This window comes from Trichosporon asahii, assembly GCF_000293215.1.
Source record: "Trichosporon asahii var. asahii CBS 2479 unplaced genomic scaffold scaffold00071, whole genome shotgun sequence".
In the NCBI taxonomy this organism is placed as follows: domain Eukaryota; kingdom Fungi; phylum Basidiomycota; class Tremellomycetes; order Trichosporonales; family Trichosporonaceae; genus Trichosporon; species Trichosporon asahii.
Genome location: NW_014040854.1, coordinates 1476833 through 1494254, shown reverse-complemented (window position 1 = coordinate 1494254; position 17422 = coordinate 1476833). Strand labels below are relative to the sequence as shown.

Here is a 17422-nt window from a genome sequence, read left to right as displayed (position 1 = left end):
CAATAGGCGATGTGATCGAGGCGGAGAGAGACCTCCGGGGACGCAAATACAATACACACGCCTCGCGACGCACGGCACGGTGAATCACCGCGTCGAGAATTAAGGTGCGAGACGCCAGCGTCTCGCGCAGATCGGGGTGACGTAACTCAATCCGCCGCGGAGGATCTCCGCACGCTTCCGCTCTGCCTGCTTACCATTGCACGATCCGTCCATCTGACCCATGTCAGTCAGCCTGGTTCAGCGAGATTTGCTGACTCCGGTCATTTGGAACAATCGCACAAGAGCGCCCGGCGTAGAACCACGACGTTGGCTTACGCATTGAGGCAACGGGCACGCCAGAGATAAGAGTGGTTGCTAAGACCCTCGGCGAAACACCGGATCTGACCAAGCCCGCAGGCCGCAGACCCGGGCAATTTTCTACTGACCGAGCGCGACGATCACTCCCTCGCTCCCAAATATATCACTCGCACCCCGCTTTCTCGGTCTTTCCACGCTTGGACTCTCGCACTGCTCGCTGCTCCTGCTCATGCTCTGGCTAGAGTTCTACTGTATTACTGGCATTATCATATCTACAACACCAAGACAAGCCTATAGGAAGGCTGTTTAGAGCTTCTGCATGGCAGCGACGTCGGTAGACTGGACGTAGTCCTCGCCGTCCTCGGCGATCTGCTCCTGGAGCTCGTCGAGCGAGATCTTGGCGTCCTCGATGACGAGGGTGATCTGGAGCATCTTGATGCCGTAACCGACGGGGACGAGCTTGGAAGCACCCCAGACGAGACCGTCCTTCTCAATGTCACGGACGACCTTCTCGAGGGCGGCCATGTCGGTCTCGTCGTCCCAGGGCTTAACCTGGAGGGTGACGACGGACTTGGCGACCTCGAGCTTCTTGCCGGCGGCGAGCTTCTCGGCCTTCTTGGCCTCCTTCTGCTTGGTGTACTCGGCAACACGCTCGGCCTTGATGCGCTCGGCCTCGGCGTCCTCCTCGTCGTCGTCACCGAAGAGGTCAATGTCCTCGTCGTCCTCCTCAGCGGCGGCGGCGGGGGCAGCCGCGGCAGCAACACCGGCGAAGGGGACCTTGCCAGCGGGGAGCTTGCCGGTCTCGCCAGCGTACGAGGCGATCTGCTTGAACCAGCGGGCGGTGTGGGGGTACGAGTCAAGGGTGCTGAGCTTGACGGTGTCGGCAACAGCGACGTCAGCCGAGGTAGGCTGGTTGCTATGTCTGTCAGCGCTTGGTCCCTCTCATCGTCATTGAATCAGGCAGAAAAAACGTGTGATCGGGGAAAGAGTCAGATAGTTTGGAAGAGGTGTTGTCGTCAACGCCATAGTCGCGGGGTCTTAATCCGCAGCTCGGAAACACGGACCAAAACAAATGTTCATCATGAAAAAGAGGTGTGGGAGATGCGATGGACGAGCTGGCCAGATCGGGAGGGAGATTTCGAGATCCAGGACAACCGCCGACAAAATTTCAAGACTTCGAAGCCGTCGAAACTGATCGCGAGAAAAGAGAAAAGCGCTGGAGAATCAGAGAGCCGAATACTTACCCGTCAACGTAGGCACGGGTGGAGAGGTGCTGCTCAAGCTCCTTAGCGTCGACCATTTTTTATGATGAGTGAGAGAAAGTTGGAAGAAAGACTGGCGTTAAGAACGAAACAAAGAACGTGGCCTGCGGCACCGGCGTGCACTCTGGCTGGCTGGAGGCCGGAGCTCGCCCCTGCGCTCGTCCTGACCGTACGCTGGCGCTCGCCCCTCTTAACTTTTTTGTAATATTTCCGTGTCGCCGGTGAGTGGCGGAGTGAACGCGTCGTGGCGCATGCTTTTCGCGTGGATGCAGATCACGTGCAGAGTACAGAAGACGGTGCACGTGACCGTAACTCTCGGGCCCCGCCGATTCCTGGGTCTGAACTCTAAATAGAATTGATAATGGCGGCAGGAGGGTCGTCGATGGGTGCCTTCCCTGAGTACCTTCACTGTGTGTCGCAGCAACGCCTCACCGTTTGCTGCGTGTGCCGTAAGTCGATGGAGGTTGACCCGTTCAATGGTCGCTGCCGTCGCCGGCGCACCGGATGCTGGGAGGAGGATGTCGGGATAATCGCTGATGCATGAAGGACATACGGATACCCCTCAACCCCTGGTTTGTACCCTGTGTGCCTGCACTGCCGATGCCCGGCGCTACCAAAGCGACAGCACACACACACACACACAAGCGCCATACGCCGAATCTGCCGAAGCGCTTGCTGATAGCGAACTCGGCCCGCTCGGCCTAGTCCGTCAAGCCGGAGGGGACGTAACGGTCGTTACATCCAGACCTGTCTGGCAACTCTTCGCTGCTGGTCAGATGTCAGATGTCAACATTTGTACCACAGAATGGTGAGCTTGAGGTAACGTGACTCATGCGACTCAGTTCGGGGCTGAATGCTTGGCTGTGGAGCAAGTGTGACCATGAGTCAACCCTTGTTCTCAAGCGTCCACGAAAAAATCCCTCATGGAAATGGAACAGCCCAATGCCGATATTCACTCAGACGCCTTCACTTTCATGAGATGAACGACCCTTCTGAGCTTAAGGCGGCCCCCACGTCTACGGCCATCGCGGCCTTAGCAGCATGCGAGGAAACCCTTACCCCCTTTTGCAGTTCGGGCCCCATCGTGCGCCGATGGCTGTCGGCAAGCTAACAAGCTTTGTATCTTGTGCGGGCTCTGCTGGAACCGGCCTATCAGAGCGACCCGGCCATCACCGTGTCGTCGCCGGACTGCGGATACCCTGGCTGTCGTCCCCCCACCACAGCTCGGCAGATCCAACATGGTATCATGGCCGGCCTTGGCGGCTTCGGATGTTGTACCAGCGATCCCACGAGATCGAGCAGCAGCCAGTCACCAGCAGCATGCATCAGCACGCTGACAGCAGTGCAGGAGTACCGTAGTCCCGCAGTGCCGCCGGGGTAATGTGCACAGACCCACCCACTCTTGTCAGCTTCTCGCTTCGCATGGCACGCCATGGCAACCGCGGCGCACCTCGCCTGACGCCTCCCCGGACCCCCCGGATGCACCACACCTCGCCAACTTTCTTTCGGCCGGCATGGCACGACGACTTGTCATGACGGACCCCTGGGTAGTAGCTTTATGAACCCTTGAACATCTGGTCATCCCCCGGCACGTTGCTTTGATCCTCTCCCTATCTCTTGTTTCGCACCAGCAGGCATCGACGATCACTTCCCCATCGTCGACAGGCCCCAAAACGACCAACGCTGGCACTGCAGCACCGTGACAAGCGGCGTCGACAGCGGATAACTCTGGTCCGCCCAACTCGCGTGCCATTGCAAGCCCAAAGTTCATTTGTTTGTGGCGTGGGTTCTCGAAATCGGGGCACGCTGGGCACGCTGTGTAAGCTCACTCGCAAAAGACGCCGGTCACAATCCACATACCGCCTGTCCGCCTGTTACACCACCCGGCATCCGGTCACTCACTCTCCTTTGTCCCCCCCTTGTCCTCTCCTCTCCTTCCTCACCCCCTGCACGCCTGGTGGCGTCGCTCTCCGCCCCTCCAGCACCACCACCGCCTAGGCCGACCTCGAAGCATACATAACCATCACTGTCTTGTCCTCCACCCACCCTACTCCGCCCCTGTTTTGTTTTCCCATTACTTCATAGCCGACCTCCGCCCGGCCTATCAAGTCGCGCCGCCCGACTCGCCGACCGTCACTCACTAGCACAAGCAATAACACCACTCCTCGATGTCTCAACATCCATCTCGCTCCTCCACCCCCAACCGAATATACTCGTCGTCGCGCCTGTCCTCGTCTAGGACTAGCCTCCACCTTCCCAAGGCGTTCCACAGCTCGCCGCAACCGAAGGTCCTCCCCTTCCCAGACCTCCCGGTGCGCCCCGTCATGAGCAGAGATCCCTCGCGTGGACCGTCGCCAGTGACCTCGCCTGGTCTCAGCTCGCCCGGGTCTGGTACGGACAGTTTCCCGTTCGGTACTAGCGTCGACACTGCGACCGCCGCCGCGTCGGGCTCGAGTTCTGGCTCCAACATTCGTTTCGGTCATACACTCTCTCCCACAGTGTCCGCCAGTCGCTTGAACGCTGGTCACTCGACCCCGCGACCGCTCCGACCCAGAGCCCAGACGGCCTCTGCCATCACCCCGGCGCGACCAGAGGGCTTCCAGGTCATCTCGTCGTCGTCGTCTCGTCCGGACACACCGTCATCGCCCCCTCCCCAACTCACCCACGCCGCACCTCCACCCGTCTCCACAGTTCCGGCTCCGGTCTCAATCCCCGCAGGCGCTGCTCCGCCCACAGCCCCAATCCCGATTCTCACGACATCGCAGCCCATGCCACCCCGCCCCTTCGCAGCGCACCCCGCCGTGGCAAGCCCTCCCACTCGAGCTGCGTCGATTCCTCACGACCCGACGCCTCCACTCGCACCAAGGGAATCAGTGCGCATACCTCCGACCAAGAAAGCCTCATTGCCACCAGACCCTTTACCGGCCAGCATCCCGGTCACTCCCCCTGCCCCGTCTGGAGCGCTCATTGACCACCTGTACAGGTCCCTCAAGACCGGGGCCTGCGCAGATGTGCGTCTGTGGGTGAGGAAATGGGGTGTGGGGTGGCTGATCCACAAAATGGTCCTCGTCCAGGCCGGTAAGTGTCGGGAATAGCCCTTAGCGCATGCCGATGTCGCAACAATGGACAGAACTGACGTTCAGGATTCTTCCACTCCCTGTTCATGGGTGGCTTTTCTGAAACGAGACAGCAGAACAAGTCCCAGATCCCTGGTGACGAGTGGACTGGCGAGGACATTGAGCTCACCTTTGACGACCCGAACATCACGCGAGCTGCCTTCGAGATCTGCTTGCAGCGCCTCTACTCGTCTTACCCTCAGCTGCACTTCCCTGTCAGCTTGCTGCCGACCGCGGCCCAGCCGCTGACGCCCTCGTTCCCGCCTCCGCCCGAGGGCAAGTTCCCCTCGCTCCAGTCGGCATCGCAGGGATTGCCCGAGCACACGCAGCTCGTAACGCCCCGTCTCCTGCTCTCGCTCCTCGCGACCGCCACATACCTTGGTCAGCAGTATCTGCTTCGCGAGGTTCTCGCGATCGTCCTTCGCACCGTCTGCCCTCAGACTGTCAACCGCTACCTCTACTTCGCCATCGGACATGGCATCGGAGAAGAAGAGTGGATCAATCAGGATGAGGAGGGAGCACGGGGGATGGAGAGCGTGGCTAAGACAGTCGCATCGGGCTTTGTCAACAGCAGTGCCGATGACTGGAGCAGCATGGAAGGGAGTGACGAGAGCCGCCCTGGCCGTGTCCCTCGTCTCTCGACTGACTCCAACAGCTCCAGCTACTCTGACGACGGACCCAGTGTCATGAAGGTGGAGGGAGACTCCAGTGTCAAGTCTGTCACACGATCAGACTCTGTTAGGTCAACTGCCACTGTTCGACCTGGTCAAAGTGGTCTCGCTGCTCTCAGCACGCCTACTGTGGAGGAGGAAGGTCCCGAGGACTACGTCATGCCGCACTTCTATGGCTTCGTCTCGGACCGCATCGGCGAGGCGTGTGTCTGCTGGCTCGCCCGATGGGGTATGGACGTCCTCAGGATCGAGGAGCAGCTGGCCGAGGTCGACCCGCAGCACGACGGACCCCTCGTGTGGGCCCAGGGAGGTGTTCCCGCCAACTTTGTCGCTGCCGTTCTGTCGTCGGACGCTCTCTTCGTTCCCAACGAGATTGAGCGCTACCGTATGACGCGGCGGGTTCTCGAGCTCCGCCGCGCAAGTTGGCAGGCCATGATCGAAGAGGAGCAGAGCCGTGCCCCGTCCGTGGTATCTGAGCCCGAGTCGATCGAGGGCTGGGACGAGGACGAGCGAGAGCTTGCCAAGGTCTTCGTCGAGGGCATCTACTACAGCCACATGGTGAGTTAAGGGTTCGGGAACTTGCAACTGACATCAGAAATTCGATGATCTCTCTTCGATTGCGAGCGACATCGACCCCTCGACGACGCTCCCGTATGCGCCGTTAAACGTCCTGCAGGCCGCGCACTGGTCCGCCGCCGATCTCAAGACGCGCATCACCTTCGAGAAAGACGAGGACCAGGACGCTGGCGAACTCGGCCTCACGCTCACCTCCAACAACATCCTGCAGCAGCGCCGCCGTCTTGGACCCCGTGTTCGCGCCGGCAGCAGCCCGTACGCGATCCACAACACGCTGTCGTTCTCGTCGCTGTCGTCCACGCTCAGCAGCTTCACTCCCGCAGCCACCGACCCGCTCTACCATCCCGTGCCCTCTGACGACACGACTCGTATCGGTGCCGGCCGTCTTGTGTTCCTGAACCCGACAACGTCGAACCCGATCACGGGTCTCACGAACATGCCGAATCTCGGACCAGACTGGAACGGCCAGACCGGCAACGGATCGAGCAAGGACACGGAGACTCCCCCGCAGAATGAGAAGACGTTCTTCGGCATCTTGCGCGGTGCTCGCCGCGCGTCCGAGATCGAGGCTAAGATTAAGCAGACGCATGTGCCGCTTGTCGCGATCCCAGAGGGAAAGCCGAAGGAGGAGAAGTGGTCCAAGCTTGAGCCGTTCCGATTCTCGGTCGAGTTCTGGGGCGTCGACAAGCTCTCTGAGAAGGAGAGGCTATACTCGGCCACTCACTTCTATGCGGGCAGCTACTTCAACGTCTACGTCACTACCACCCGTAAGAAGGACAAGGGTGTGCAGCTGGGCATCTACCTCCATCGCCAGGTGAGTTGAAGAATTCCTATTTCTGAGTGATAACTGACGATCAGTCTACTGCCGAGGCATTCCCTCCGGTCTGCACGCCCGCTGGCATCACCGACTCGCCCACGTCTCCTGAGCCGACACAGGCCAACCTACCGGCTGAGGGCCGTGCCGCATCTCCGATTGCGCTGCACCCCATGCCCTCGACGGCAACGCTGCACCAGCCCCCGACTCGACTCGGTCTGTACCGCACCATGTCGACAAGCCCTCCTACGACTGGTTCTCCGCCTATGGGCACCTCTCCGCTGCCCGAGATGGTCGGCGATCGCGACCCCGGCAACTACCTCGACCCCCGCCGCGTCACCAAGGCGTACTTCTCCATCTCATGCGCGTCGGCGCTCGGCACGGCTCTCGTGCGCTTCTCCTCGGCGCCGGACAAGTTTGCGCTCTCGCAGTCATGGGGCTGGAAGTCGTCCGCCCTCCGCTCGGAGGAGTACCTCTCCGTTCCTTCGCCTATAGAGAAGGAAGGCGAGAGCTCACTCGGCTGGGTCGGCGACTGTCCCGAGGGCGGCAGCCTGCGCGCTACCGTCGTCGTGGGCATCATCTAAGCTCCGCCTGTTTGTGGACCGACTCCGCACTCTCCTCATGTTGGCGCGACACCACATACCTTACATTCTCGGCCCCGTCGCTATCTCGACAGAGCCACCCAACTTTAGAATATTAGCCATGCTCGCGGGGCTGAGTAGAGATAGTGCGCTCACGCACTCGCGAACCTTACACACTTGTACGTCTCGACTTCCTGATCGGGCAGATTGTGTTGTATGTAGGACCCTACCCTTTGCATCCCATCAGAGTGATCGGCCTCGCGATCGCAGATGCGAGGAGGAAGTGAGGGGGCTGGCGGGGTTGAAGGGGAAGGGAAGGAGCAGAGGGGCGCAGGCGGGGACGGAGGGCGCAACTTTGACTGACTCAACTGACCGGCGTGTGACTGATGGAGGGACGAAGGGATCGAGGAAGGGGCGCGCTCGCATCTCAGTTACCTCTGCCCACACGCTCTCGCGCTTCGCTCGCACGCTCGCACTCGAGCTTGGCCGCTCACACAGGCAGTCTCACCCTCCGTCCCCGTCACCTAGTCTCCCACACTCACTGATATCACTGCACAGCTTGAACTGACCCCACGCCAGCTCACCTCGACGCGCCCCGGTATAACACTTGGTGGGCGTGTCTTCCCTCCTCCTCTCCATTCCTCTCTTTCCCATCTTCCTTTGGTATTGCACCGTTCACAGTGTCACCTTTCCCCCCTTCTCCCTCTTCACCCTAGTCCTCCATCCTTAGATTCTTTGCTGTCCTCTCCTTCTCTTCATCACTACTTCACCTTCCTTTCGCCCGTCGACCGGCATCGTCACGACGAACCTCGCAGGTCACCAAGGTACTTCCACCTCACCAGCCATGTCTCAGCAGGGTGGGTACTACAATCAGGGCCAGCCTCCTCCCACCGGAGGTGAGCAGCCCCCTCAAGGCTACAGCGGCGGCTACGCTCCTCCTTCGGACCAGTACGGTCAGCCTCCTCAGTCGTACGGCGGCGGCCCTCCTCCCCAGCAGGGCTACGGCGGTCCTCCTCAGGGCTACAACAACGCTCCTCAAGGCTACAGCGGTGGTCCTCCTCAAGGTTACTCTGGCGCGCCCCAGGCCCCTCCTCAAGGCTACGACCGCGGTGCCACTCCTCAGGCCGGCGGTCCTCCCCAGGGCTACGGCGGCGCTCCCCAGAGTGCCCAGGGTTACGCCAGCGCTCCTCCCCAGAGCGCTACTCCCGTTCAAGGCTATGGCGGTGCTCCTCAGGCGGCGGCCCCTGCTCAAGGTTACAACTCTGGTGGTCCTCCCCCCGCTCAAGGCTATGACTCGCGCTACGACCAGTCTCGCGGTGACTACCCCGCACAGGGTGGCTACCAGCAGCAGCCCCCTGCTCAGGGCGGCTACGCGCAGGGTGGTTATCAGCAGCCTCCTGCCAGTGCGCCTCCCGCCGGTCCTCCATCCGATTACAACGCCGGCCAGTACCAGCAGCAGGGCTACGCTCAGCAGCCTCAGCAGTACGGCGAGCCTCGTCAGCAGTACGATTCGCGCGCCCCGTCCGCAGCCCCCAGCAACGATCAGCGCCCGCCCGGTCCCCCTGGTGGCGCGTACGATCAGCATGCCCCTGCGCCCCCCGCTGGTCAGGCTCCCTACCAGCAGCAGCAGTACTATGACGCGTCCCCTCGCCCCGGTACTGCGGCCTCGACTGCGCCCTCTGTTGCGCCCACCATCAGCACAATCACCCCCAGCATGGCTCCCAGCATGGGCGGTCCGCCCTCGACTGTCGCGCCCTCGCCTGCCCCGACTGTGCGCGAGGTCGGCCCTGCGCCCTCGGGCTTCAACCCGGCTGCTGCTAGCTTCCAGCCCGCCGGTGGCCCGCCCCAGGCTCCCTACGCACAGCAGGGGCACGACATGAGCGGCCTCGCCCCTCCTCCCAGTGCCCAGGGCACCGTTTCGTCTGGCACCACCGGCACCATCTCCACCCGCCACGACGCCACCCCCGCCACGAGCGCCGGCTCCGAGGTGCCCAACGTCACCGACAAGCTTGAGGCGCTCCAGCTCACCTCGTTCTACGTCCGTCCCGGCTACGGCGAGAAGGGCAAGAAGATCGTCGTCCAGTCCAACTACTTTGCTGTGCGCAACGCCAACAACGCCAAGGGCAAGCTTATCTAGTGAGTTCGCGTGGCTTTATCTTGTCTGACCTCTCAGCCACTATGACATCAACATTGATCCCGTGGTCAAGGTCACCAACACGAAGCGTCCTCGCCAGCTCTTGCGCGCTGTCTGGGAGCAGCTCGCGGCGGAGCAGACCCACCCCGACTGGCAGCGGGGCTTCAAGGCTGTCGCCTTCGATGGTCGCAAGAACGCCTTCACTCCCCACAAGTTCCCCATTGGTGACCGTACGTCCACTCCTGCTCCCTTCGGCTGACCATGATAAGAGCCCTACCGCCACACCACGACGCTCCTGGCGAGCGGCGAGGTTCAGCGCGGTGGTCAGCAGCAGTCCTCGTCCGACGAGGAGTCGCGCCGCTACCACGTCGACATGAAGCTCGTGGCCACGATTGACCTTGAGGCCGTCATGGAGTTCTGCCGCGCCTCCGACCGCGCCCCCACCAACGAGGAGCGCTGCCTCACCGGCGTCATGGCGACCAATGTCCTGCTCCGCGACTTCCCCTCCAAGACCTACACCCAGGTCGGCGCCACGGGCAACAAGTTCTACACCATGGACGGCTCCCGCCCTCTTCCCCAGGGCGCAATGGTCTGCAAGGGCTTCCTTCAGTGAGTTTCAAAGTTCACAGGAAAATGCTCAACTAACACCCAGGTCCTTCCGCTACTCCAACTCGGCGGTGCCCCTCATCAACATTGACCTCGGCTTCTCTGCCTTCCTCCAGCCTGGTCCTGCCGTCGAGGTCATCAACAAGATTCTCTCCTTCGGTCCCGTCGGCGCGCGTGGCGGCGGTCCTCAGGCGCGCGAGTTAGACCAGCTCGATCAGCGCCAGATCGCCATCCTCAAGAAGAAGCTCCGTGGTGCCAAGGTGAGTGCAGCCTGGCCCGTTACGAACGTCACTTTGATGCCCTTTTCTGCTCGCCATCTGACTCCAGTTCTACGTCACCCACCGCCAGAGCTCGCGCCTGCACACGGTCGTCACTGTGACCCTGCACTCGGCCGCTGAGCTCAATTTCGTCATCGAGGGCAAGGACGGCAACCCCGACCGCCGCGTGTCGGTCGCCCAGTTCTACAAGGAGTACTACGGCTGCGAGGTCCGCAAGCCCCGCCTTCCTTGCATCCAGGTGAGCTTACAATTGACTATACAAGAGCTGACGTGAACAGTATGGCAAGCGCGCCTACATTCCTCTCGAGTTTGCGGTTTTTGCCGACTTCAACTCGCTGCCTCCTACCAACTTGACTGCAGAGCAGACTGCCGAGTGAGTCTTCGTTGCCTCTCTGAGCAGGACGCCAGCTAGGGAGGTAGGGTTCGACCACAAGCTGACAACCAGGATGATCAAGGTCAGCGCCATGAAGCCCAACGACCGTCGTGAGACGATTCTCAACTGGCGCCGCGAGCTCGCGTACGAGACCCAGGAGAAGGTCAGGGAGTGGGGTCTCGAGGTCAACCAGCGCATGGTTGAGACCGACGCGCGAATCCTCGACCCTCCCAAGGTCACCTACCGCAACAACCGTGCGGCTCCAGTCATGGACGGCGGCTGGCGTCTTCGCGGTGTTCAGTTCGCTCGTGACGGCCTTCGTCCTCTGAACAACTGGGCTGTCGTCTCGTTCGACCGCTACTGCGACGTTCAGGACATGCAGCGCTGGATCACCTACCTCTGCTCTGCTCTCGGTCGCCTCGGTGTTCAGGTCGCGAACAAGAACCCTCCCATCATCCCTCCCGCCGACCCGCGCCAGCACAGCAACCTGCTCAGCTCGATGCAGTCTGCTGCTCGCGACGCCTTCATGGTCAGCGGCGAGACGCCCCAGCTGATTGTCGTCATTCTCCCTGGCAAGGACGCGTGGCTGTACGAGTCGATCAAGAAGATCAGTTTCACTGAGCTCAAGGCCCCCGTGCCCACTCAGTGCATGCAGGCTGCCAAGATCAAGAGCCCCCGTGGCATCGAGGCGTACACCGACAACCTCGCCATGAAGATTGTCGCCAAGCTCGGCGGTCTCTCGCACCGCATCCCCGCTGAGTCGCTCCCCGGCATGGAGAAGGGCAAGACGATGATCCTCGGCGCTGACCTCGGCCACCCTCCCTTTGCGCCCAACAGCCAGATCCCCACCGTCGCGTGCAGCATTGCCACGTACAACGCCGAGTGTGACGCGTACTCTGCGCAGATCCGCCTGCAGCTCGGCCGCAGCGAGATCATCCACGACCTCTCGACCATGGTCGAGGAGCACCTGCGCATCTTCTCCAAGAACAACAACGGCGACTACCCCGAGCGCATCCTCGTGTTCCGTGACGGTATCAGCGAGGGCCAGTATGCCGCCGCTCTGCAGTGGGAGCACGACGCGATCGTCTCGGCCTGCCGCCGCATCGAGGGCACGTACCGCCCCCGCATCATGGTCGTCGTCTGCGCCAAGCGCCACAACACCCGCTTCTTCGCCAAGGAGCGCGTCAACACCGACCGCACAGGCAACCTGCCCGCCGGCCTCTGCGTCGACAAGTCGGTCACTCACCCGTACGCGTTCGACTTCTTCCTGCAGTCCCACGCCGGTCTCGTCGGTACCGCCCGCCCGACCCACTACATCTGTCTCCTCGACGAGCTCGGGCTCACTCCCGACGACCTGCAGAAGCTCGTCCACGGTCTCTGCTTCTCGTTTGCGCGCTGCACGCGCTCCGTCTCCCTCGTCCCCGTGTGCTACATGGCTGGTAAGTTAGCTGTATACCACTCTCAGAGCTGACACCCAGACCTCGTCTGCCAGAAGGCGCGCCTGATTGTGCAGAGGGCCGACGAGAGCATGACGCCCTCGGAGACGAGCGGCTCGCGCGCCGGCGCGCCCACCGCGACCACGTCGACGAGCACCATCATCAAGACCGCCCGCGGCGACATGGACCACAACCACATCCAGAACATGCTCTCGCGCAACCCCGAGATCGGCGAGGTCGTAAGTATTCCGTTCCCACTTCCTCTTCAGAGCTCCTTGCCCTGCTAGAGTTAGCTCATGCGTCTCACCTTCCCATTAGCGAAGTTGAAGCTGACACACAGGCCTGGTGGATGTAAGCCCCCGCCAGCACACAGTCCCACGGACTCTAAACCGCATCTCAAAGCAAGACTTGCTTCCATCTATGCCATGCCAGTATCATTCGCTTTCAGCTTTCAAAAGTTGCAGCACCGCTGCATCAGTCGTTTTCCGTAGCTTTCCATCTGTGTATGTATTTCAGTGTGCAGAGCGGTCGAGCTGCCGAGCCTAAGCCAGGTCAGCGAGGTAAGGAGGGTCAGCGAGAGCGAGAGTTGTGTGAGGTGCACCGAGTTCCGACACAGTGAGTGTGTGCGGAGCGGGAAGTAGATGAGATATGAGAAATGTTCCCAACATCCTGGTCAGAGGGAGGCTTTGCCAGTTTCGATGTCTCCCACGGTCTCCCCTGTCTTCCCTGTCTGCGCCCTCCATCAGCCCCTCACCCACTCACCCTCACCCCTCACCCCTCTTAGACAGTCAGTGACAACTGGTGGAAAGTCCGGGCTATCGTCTGCATCCAAATCACAAAGCACACTGCTCTACGCTACATACACCTCACACTCCTCAGCACGCCTCCGGCAGCACACCTCCGGCCTCCAGCACACCTCCGGCCCTCGGCCGTCGGCGCTTAGGCTCCGCGCGAGGTACGGTACTCGCCCTCGGCGGCCGTGGCGGCCTCCTCGATCGCGCCCTCGATGCCCGAGAGCGTCTCGGCCGCCGTCGAGAAGAAGATGAGCTGCGCCTTGACGAGCGCGGCGAGGTTCTGCAGCGGTTCGGGCTGGGGCGTTAGCTACACTCTCGGAGTATGAGTAGCTGCTGCGCTGTCTCTGCTGCTATTACACCCACCCCGCTGAGCAATGGCGGTTACCCTTTGCGGAGCGGCGGGTCACTGCCTGTGCTTGCAGGCTGACAACAGCAGAGGTCTCAACTCGCAGCCCAACAGCAGAGGTCTCAACTCGCAGCCCAACAGCAGAGGTCTAAACTCGCAGCCCCGCTTCGCGGACCTGCTCGTAGCACACTCACGTTCTCCAGCACCGCCTTCATGAGCCCAATAGCGGTCTCAGTGCCCTGGACGAGCTTGTCCTCTGCCTCCTCGACGTGGAGGCGGGCCTGCTCCTGCTTGGCGGGGGTGGCCGACTTGAGCGCGGCGCGCGCGCTGTCGAGCTCGAGGCGCGCCGTCTTCACGTTCGCGCGCGCCTTCATCGCCAGCCCGATCGAGGTGCTCAGCGTCGCCTGCCAGGGCGTCACGAAGCGCTCCGCGATCAGCGAGTCCTGCGCCAGGCGCGCGTCGCCGACCTGGGTGTTAGCTTTGGTCCAGGCCACACAGCTTGTCGAAGGTGCGTCTCGGTGCGTCTCTGGCGAGACGCACGCTCGCTCCGCTCGACTCCCGCTTACCTTGTCCATCGCAGTCGCGTACGTCGCGAGCGCCGCGCCAAGCTTGTCCTCCGCGCCGAGCTCCTGCGCGCCGCTCTTAGCCGCACGAGAAAGGGCGTGCGGGAGCGTCTTGGGGGCGTGCTCGCGCTGCTTCTCCTCGGGAATGGGGACGGGGAGGGACGTGTTCTTAAGGTTCTTGTTCGCAAACGACGCCCACGCCGCCTGCGCCTGGTGGCCGAGCTCCGACACGTTCTCGGCAATGTCCGAGGGGTAGTCGTACTGGGGTCAGCTTTGGAGTCGTAAAGGGAAACGGTCGGAGACGGCACACTGAGTGCAGATCCCAATTCAGCCGTCACGCTAGACTGGCCTAGTGCTGGACCAGCTACGCAGAGCTACTCACAGTCTCGGTCTCGTACACCTTGGTGATCTTCAGCATCTTCTGGTGCACATCCTTGAGCGCGTCGACGCGAGCCTCGAGCTGCTTGTACTCGATGGGGAGCCTGGTGTTAGCTTGATGTCCGACTTGTAGCTGCGAGTTTGGCTAGCGTATCTTGTAGATAACGCCCAGCACGTGGTCGTTCTCAAGTGTGCGATATGCATTCGCCACTCTGGGCGAGCTATATCCTGTCACAGATACGCTCCGCGCCTCGCTCAACTCTCAACTCACTCAGTGATGGCCTCAGGAGCAACATTGCCGAAACGCTCGCTGTCTTGTCAGTGAATGTGCCTTATGACGGAAATAGGGTTCAGCACAGCGGTCGTCGACGCGCAGCACGCCGGCGACGTGTAGGTCGCATAGACGCAAGTCACACCGCCAGCGCTGCATGCAACCAAGCCTTGAGCACAACGGCATGACCATAGTGCAGTGGCGTGACGGACAAGTTTTCGTCATGTCATGAGTGAAGCCTTCCAGGACGCCATGCGCTATGGGCGGTGTGTCTGTTGGTTGAGTAGGGGCTGATAGAGACGTACCGAGTCGCCTGGACGGTGTTGCGGAAGTTCTTGCTGGCGGCGCTGAGGTCGACCGACGGGAGGGAGGCGGAGAGGGTCTTCCACGACTGCATTTTGGGCGGTGTGGGTGTGAGAGTGAGATGGGAGGAGGAGGGAGATGGGTTGTTGGTGAGCGGGATGAGCTGTGCGGCGGCTCTGGGCAGTGAGCGGGCTCTGATGACGAGCCGTTGTTGTTCCCCGCGCTGTGATAGCGGGTGCTGTTGAGAGAGAGCGGTGCCAGGGTCGCGCCACGTGTATGGATGCCTATTCAGGGCTGTCTTCGCGCTGTAGGCTTGGGAACGCAGCGTCGATCAGCACGACCGCCTAAACGCTGAAACTCCAAACATTCTTGCCGTTAACCAGGTGACGCGAATAAGAGAGAGGGAGAGTGCACGGACGAGAGGGGGAAGTCCGCGCCGGGCCAGCGTGCCGAGGTCCGAAAAAGGTTTGCAGGCGCGGGGAGATCGGCCGCATGCCTAAGCGGATGGATATGGAGGAATGCACAGGTGGGCGGGTTAAGCGGGCGATAACAAGCGACTCACTAGCGCGATCACCGACCGACCGACTCAATCCTTCACCCCGGCGCTAGCCGCACACACACGACCACCGCCGCCTCCGACTTTCTCCCAACCCCTGACTCGGTCTTTTGCTTCTACACATTCTCTCTCTCCCTCTTGTCAACTTTCTTGACTCACCCCAACTCACACTCAGCGTCTCATCCGCTGTGCATACCGGGCGCTAGTCATGAACGCAACACTAGCAACCATGGAACAGGTCGCGGGCGCAGCCGGCTCCAACCCGCTCAACCACGAAGAGCTCTCGGTTATCGTGAGTGCTCCACCAACCTTCCGTCTCCGCTCCCTCAACTTCTTCTCGTTGAAAGCTCTAACCTTCTCTACAGTTCGGTTATCTTTCGATCGCATGTTGGGTTATTGTGTACAGGTTAGTAGTACTGCGCAGCAGATAGCGAGGAGAACGCGGAGGACGGCGCCGAAGCGACGGACGATGGCGAGGTCGAATTGGGCAGAAAATCGCCCATATCTCGCCAACCGCAGCCGCTAAGCCTCTCGGACTACCTCAGACGTGTAGAGCGCGCTCCTGGCTACCGCTTGGTGCCATCTGCGATGCACGACAGAGCACAGTCTGGCGGAAAGAGTCCTTGTGGCGGGTGGGCTGTGGAGCAAGAAGCCTCTCCGTCGTTCCTCGGGATTCCCGGAAGCGACGAGCACGGCGGTCACTCGTCGTGCAAGCGCTACCTGGAAATACTGGGGAGTGATCAGCAGCCTGTTGTCGTTCTGTCTACAATGGGTTACGCTTCTTGTTCGCTGTCCCGAACGTCGCCCACCTGTGCCCTCTCTCGCGTATCGCAGCTGCCACTCCCGCCCGAAACTCAGCTGACATTTCGCAGTCCCCAAAGTTTGTCCATTGATTCCTGACGTTTTTTCTCGTGCTCACAGAATGTTCGCTCCAGTTTGGGAAAATTATATGCTTAAATCTGGCGAAGGACTGTCGCTCGGCTTCATCCTGCTGTGGATGGCCGGCGACGTTACCAACCTGGTGGGCGGGCTCATGGCCGGTCTCCTCCCGACGATGATCATCCTGGCGCTGTATGTGAGTAGGACTCGTACGATTGGTGTTGCGTCGACTGTGCAAACAGTTGATCAACACACGGCAAGAAGCACACACAAGGAGACACAGTGTATCGGGCGAAGTGATGATACTCAGAAGTCGCGACAGCCGAGCCCCTGGCTCTCTCCCACGGGTTTGGGCCGGGCGAGCAAAGCGTACCCATGGGCTCGACTTCATGCACCACCCTCTGATCGCCCACACTGTCTCCAGCTATGTTGCTAGGCCTGAGCTGACGAAACAGTACACGGTGTGCGACCTCATCCTCCTCTTCCAGATGTACTACTACCGCGCGCTCGCGCGGCGGCGGGAGAAGGCGCTCGCGGAGCGCCAGCGTCGAGGCGCCGAAGCAGCTCAAGCCCCTCCTGCCAGCTTACGTCATGTACCCTCTGCTCATCGCCTTTGTGGCGATGTTCGGCATCCTGGCGTGGGTGTACGAGGCGGACGAGACGCGCAACCCCAAGATCCCCGAGAAGGGCCCCGAGGGCCCCGGCGGCGTGGAGCTGGAATGGCGTTCGCAGCTGCTCGGCTACATCAGCGCGATTCTCTACTTTGCCTCTCGCGTGCCCCAGATCAGCCACAACTACAAGACACGCTGCGAGGGCCTGTCGCTCGCCATGTTCTTCTTCTCCATCTCGGGCAACGTGACGTACATTGCGAGCATCCTCTTCAAGTCGCTCGAGTGGAAGTACCTCGTCACGAACGCGTCGTGGATTGCCGGCTCCGTCGTCACCATCTTCCTCGACTTTATCATTCTGGGCCAGTTTGGATACTTTTCCTGGCAGGACAAGCAGGCCGCGCGCGCCGCCGTCTTCATCGACGAGGAACTCGACGCGGAGAGCGTCTAGAGCACGCTCTTTGCGTGTCCCAGTTCGAGCCAAGGCGAGCGAGGCGAGCGCGACAGCGCGAGCCGTCGCGGGAATCCGAGCTCGCATGGCTCGCAAGGTTCGCCGCCCCACTCTGCCGCTGGTAGCAGC

General features: G+C 61.3%; 5 protein-coding genes across 5 annotated transcripts; 3 read left to right on the top strand and 2 right to left on the bottom strand.

Moving 5' to 3' along the window:
* Nucleotides 1–603: 603 nt before the first annotated feature.
* Nucleotides 604–1597, bottom strand: A1Q1_05505 (elongation factor 1-beta (ef-1-beta); the record flags this gene model as incomplete). Its single annotated transcript, XM_014322182.1, has 2 exons — nt 604–1213; nt 1542–1597. The coding sequence occupies 2 exons, from the start codon at nt 1595–1597 to the stop codon at nt 604–606; spliced, it is 666 nt and encodes a 221-aa protein (XP_014177657.1).
* Nucleotides 1598–3727: 2130 nt separating this feature from the next.
* A1Q1_05504 (uncharacterized protein) lies at nt 3728–7320 on the top strand (the record flags this gene model as incomplete). The annotated part of the gene is made up of 4 exons (XM_014322181.1): nt 3728–4637; nt 4703–5904; nt 6023–6736; nt 6781–7320. The coding sequence occupies 4 exons, from the start codon at nt 3728–3730 to the stop codon at nt 7318–7320; spliced, it is 3366 nt and encodes a 1121-aa protein (XP_014177656.1).
* An 841-nt stretch (nt 7321–8161) lies between these two features.
* On the top strand, nt 8162–12763 carry A1Q1_05503 (Eukaryotic translation initiation factor 2C 2; the record flags this gene model as incomplete). Its single annotated transcript, XM_014322180.1, has 11 exons — nt 8162–9415; nt 9525–9675; nt 9721–10060; nt 10104–10317; nt 10385–10573; nt 10614–10708; nt 10781–12147; nt 12187–12383; nt 12438–12495; nt 12547–12601; nt 12661–12763. The coding sequence occupies 11 exons, from the start codon at nt 8162–8164 to the stop codon at nt 12761–12763; spliced, it is 4023 nt and encodes a 1340-aa protein (XP_014177655.1).
* Nucleotides 12764–13083: 320 nt separating this feature from the next.
* Nucleotides 13084–14893, bottom strand: A1Q1_05502 (cytoplasm protein; the record flags this gene model as incomplete). The annotated part of the gene is made up of 5 exons (XM_014322179.1): nt 13084–13245; nt 13479–14108; nt 14230–14329; nt 14497–14535; nt 14802–14893. The coding sequence occupies 5 exons, from the start codon at nt 14891–14893 to the stop codon at nt 13084–13086; spliced, it is 1023 nt and encodes a 340-aa protein (XP_014177654.1).
* Nucleotides 14894–16825: 1932 nt separating this feature from the next.
* On the top strand, nt 16826–17293 carry A1Q1_05501 (uncharacterized protein; the record flags this gene model as incomplete). The annotated part of the gene is made up of 1 exon (XM_014322178.1): nt 16826–17293. One exon carries the CDS (start codon nt 16826–16828, stop codon nt 17291–17293), a length of 468 nt encoding a protein of 155 aa, XP_014177653.1.
* Nucleotides 17294–17422: the final 129 nt, after the last annotated feature.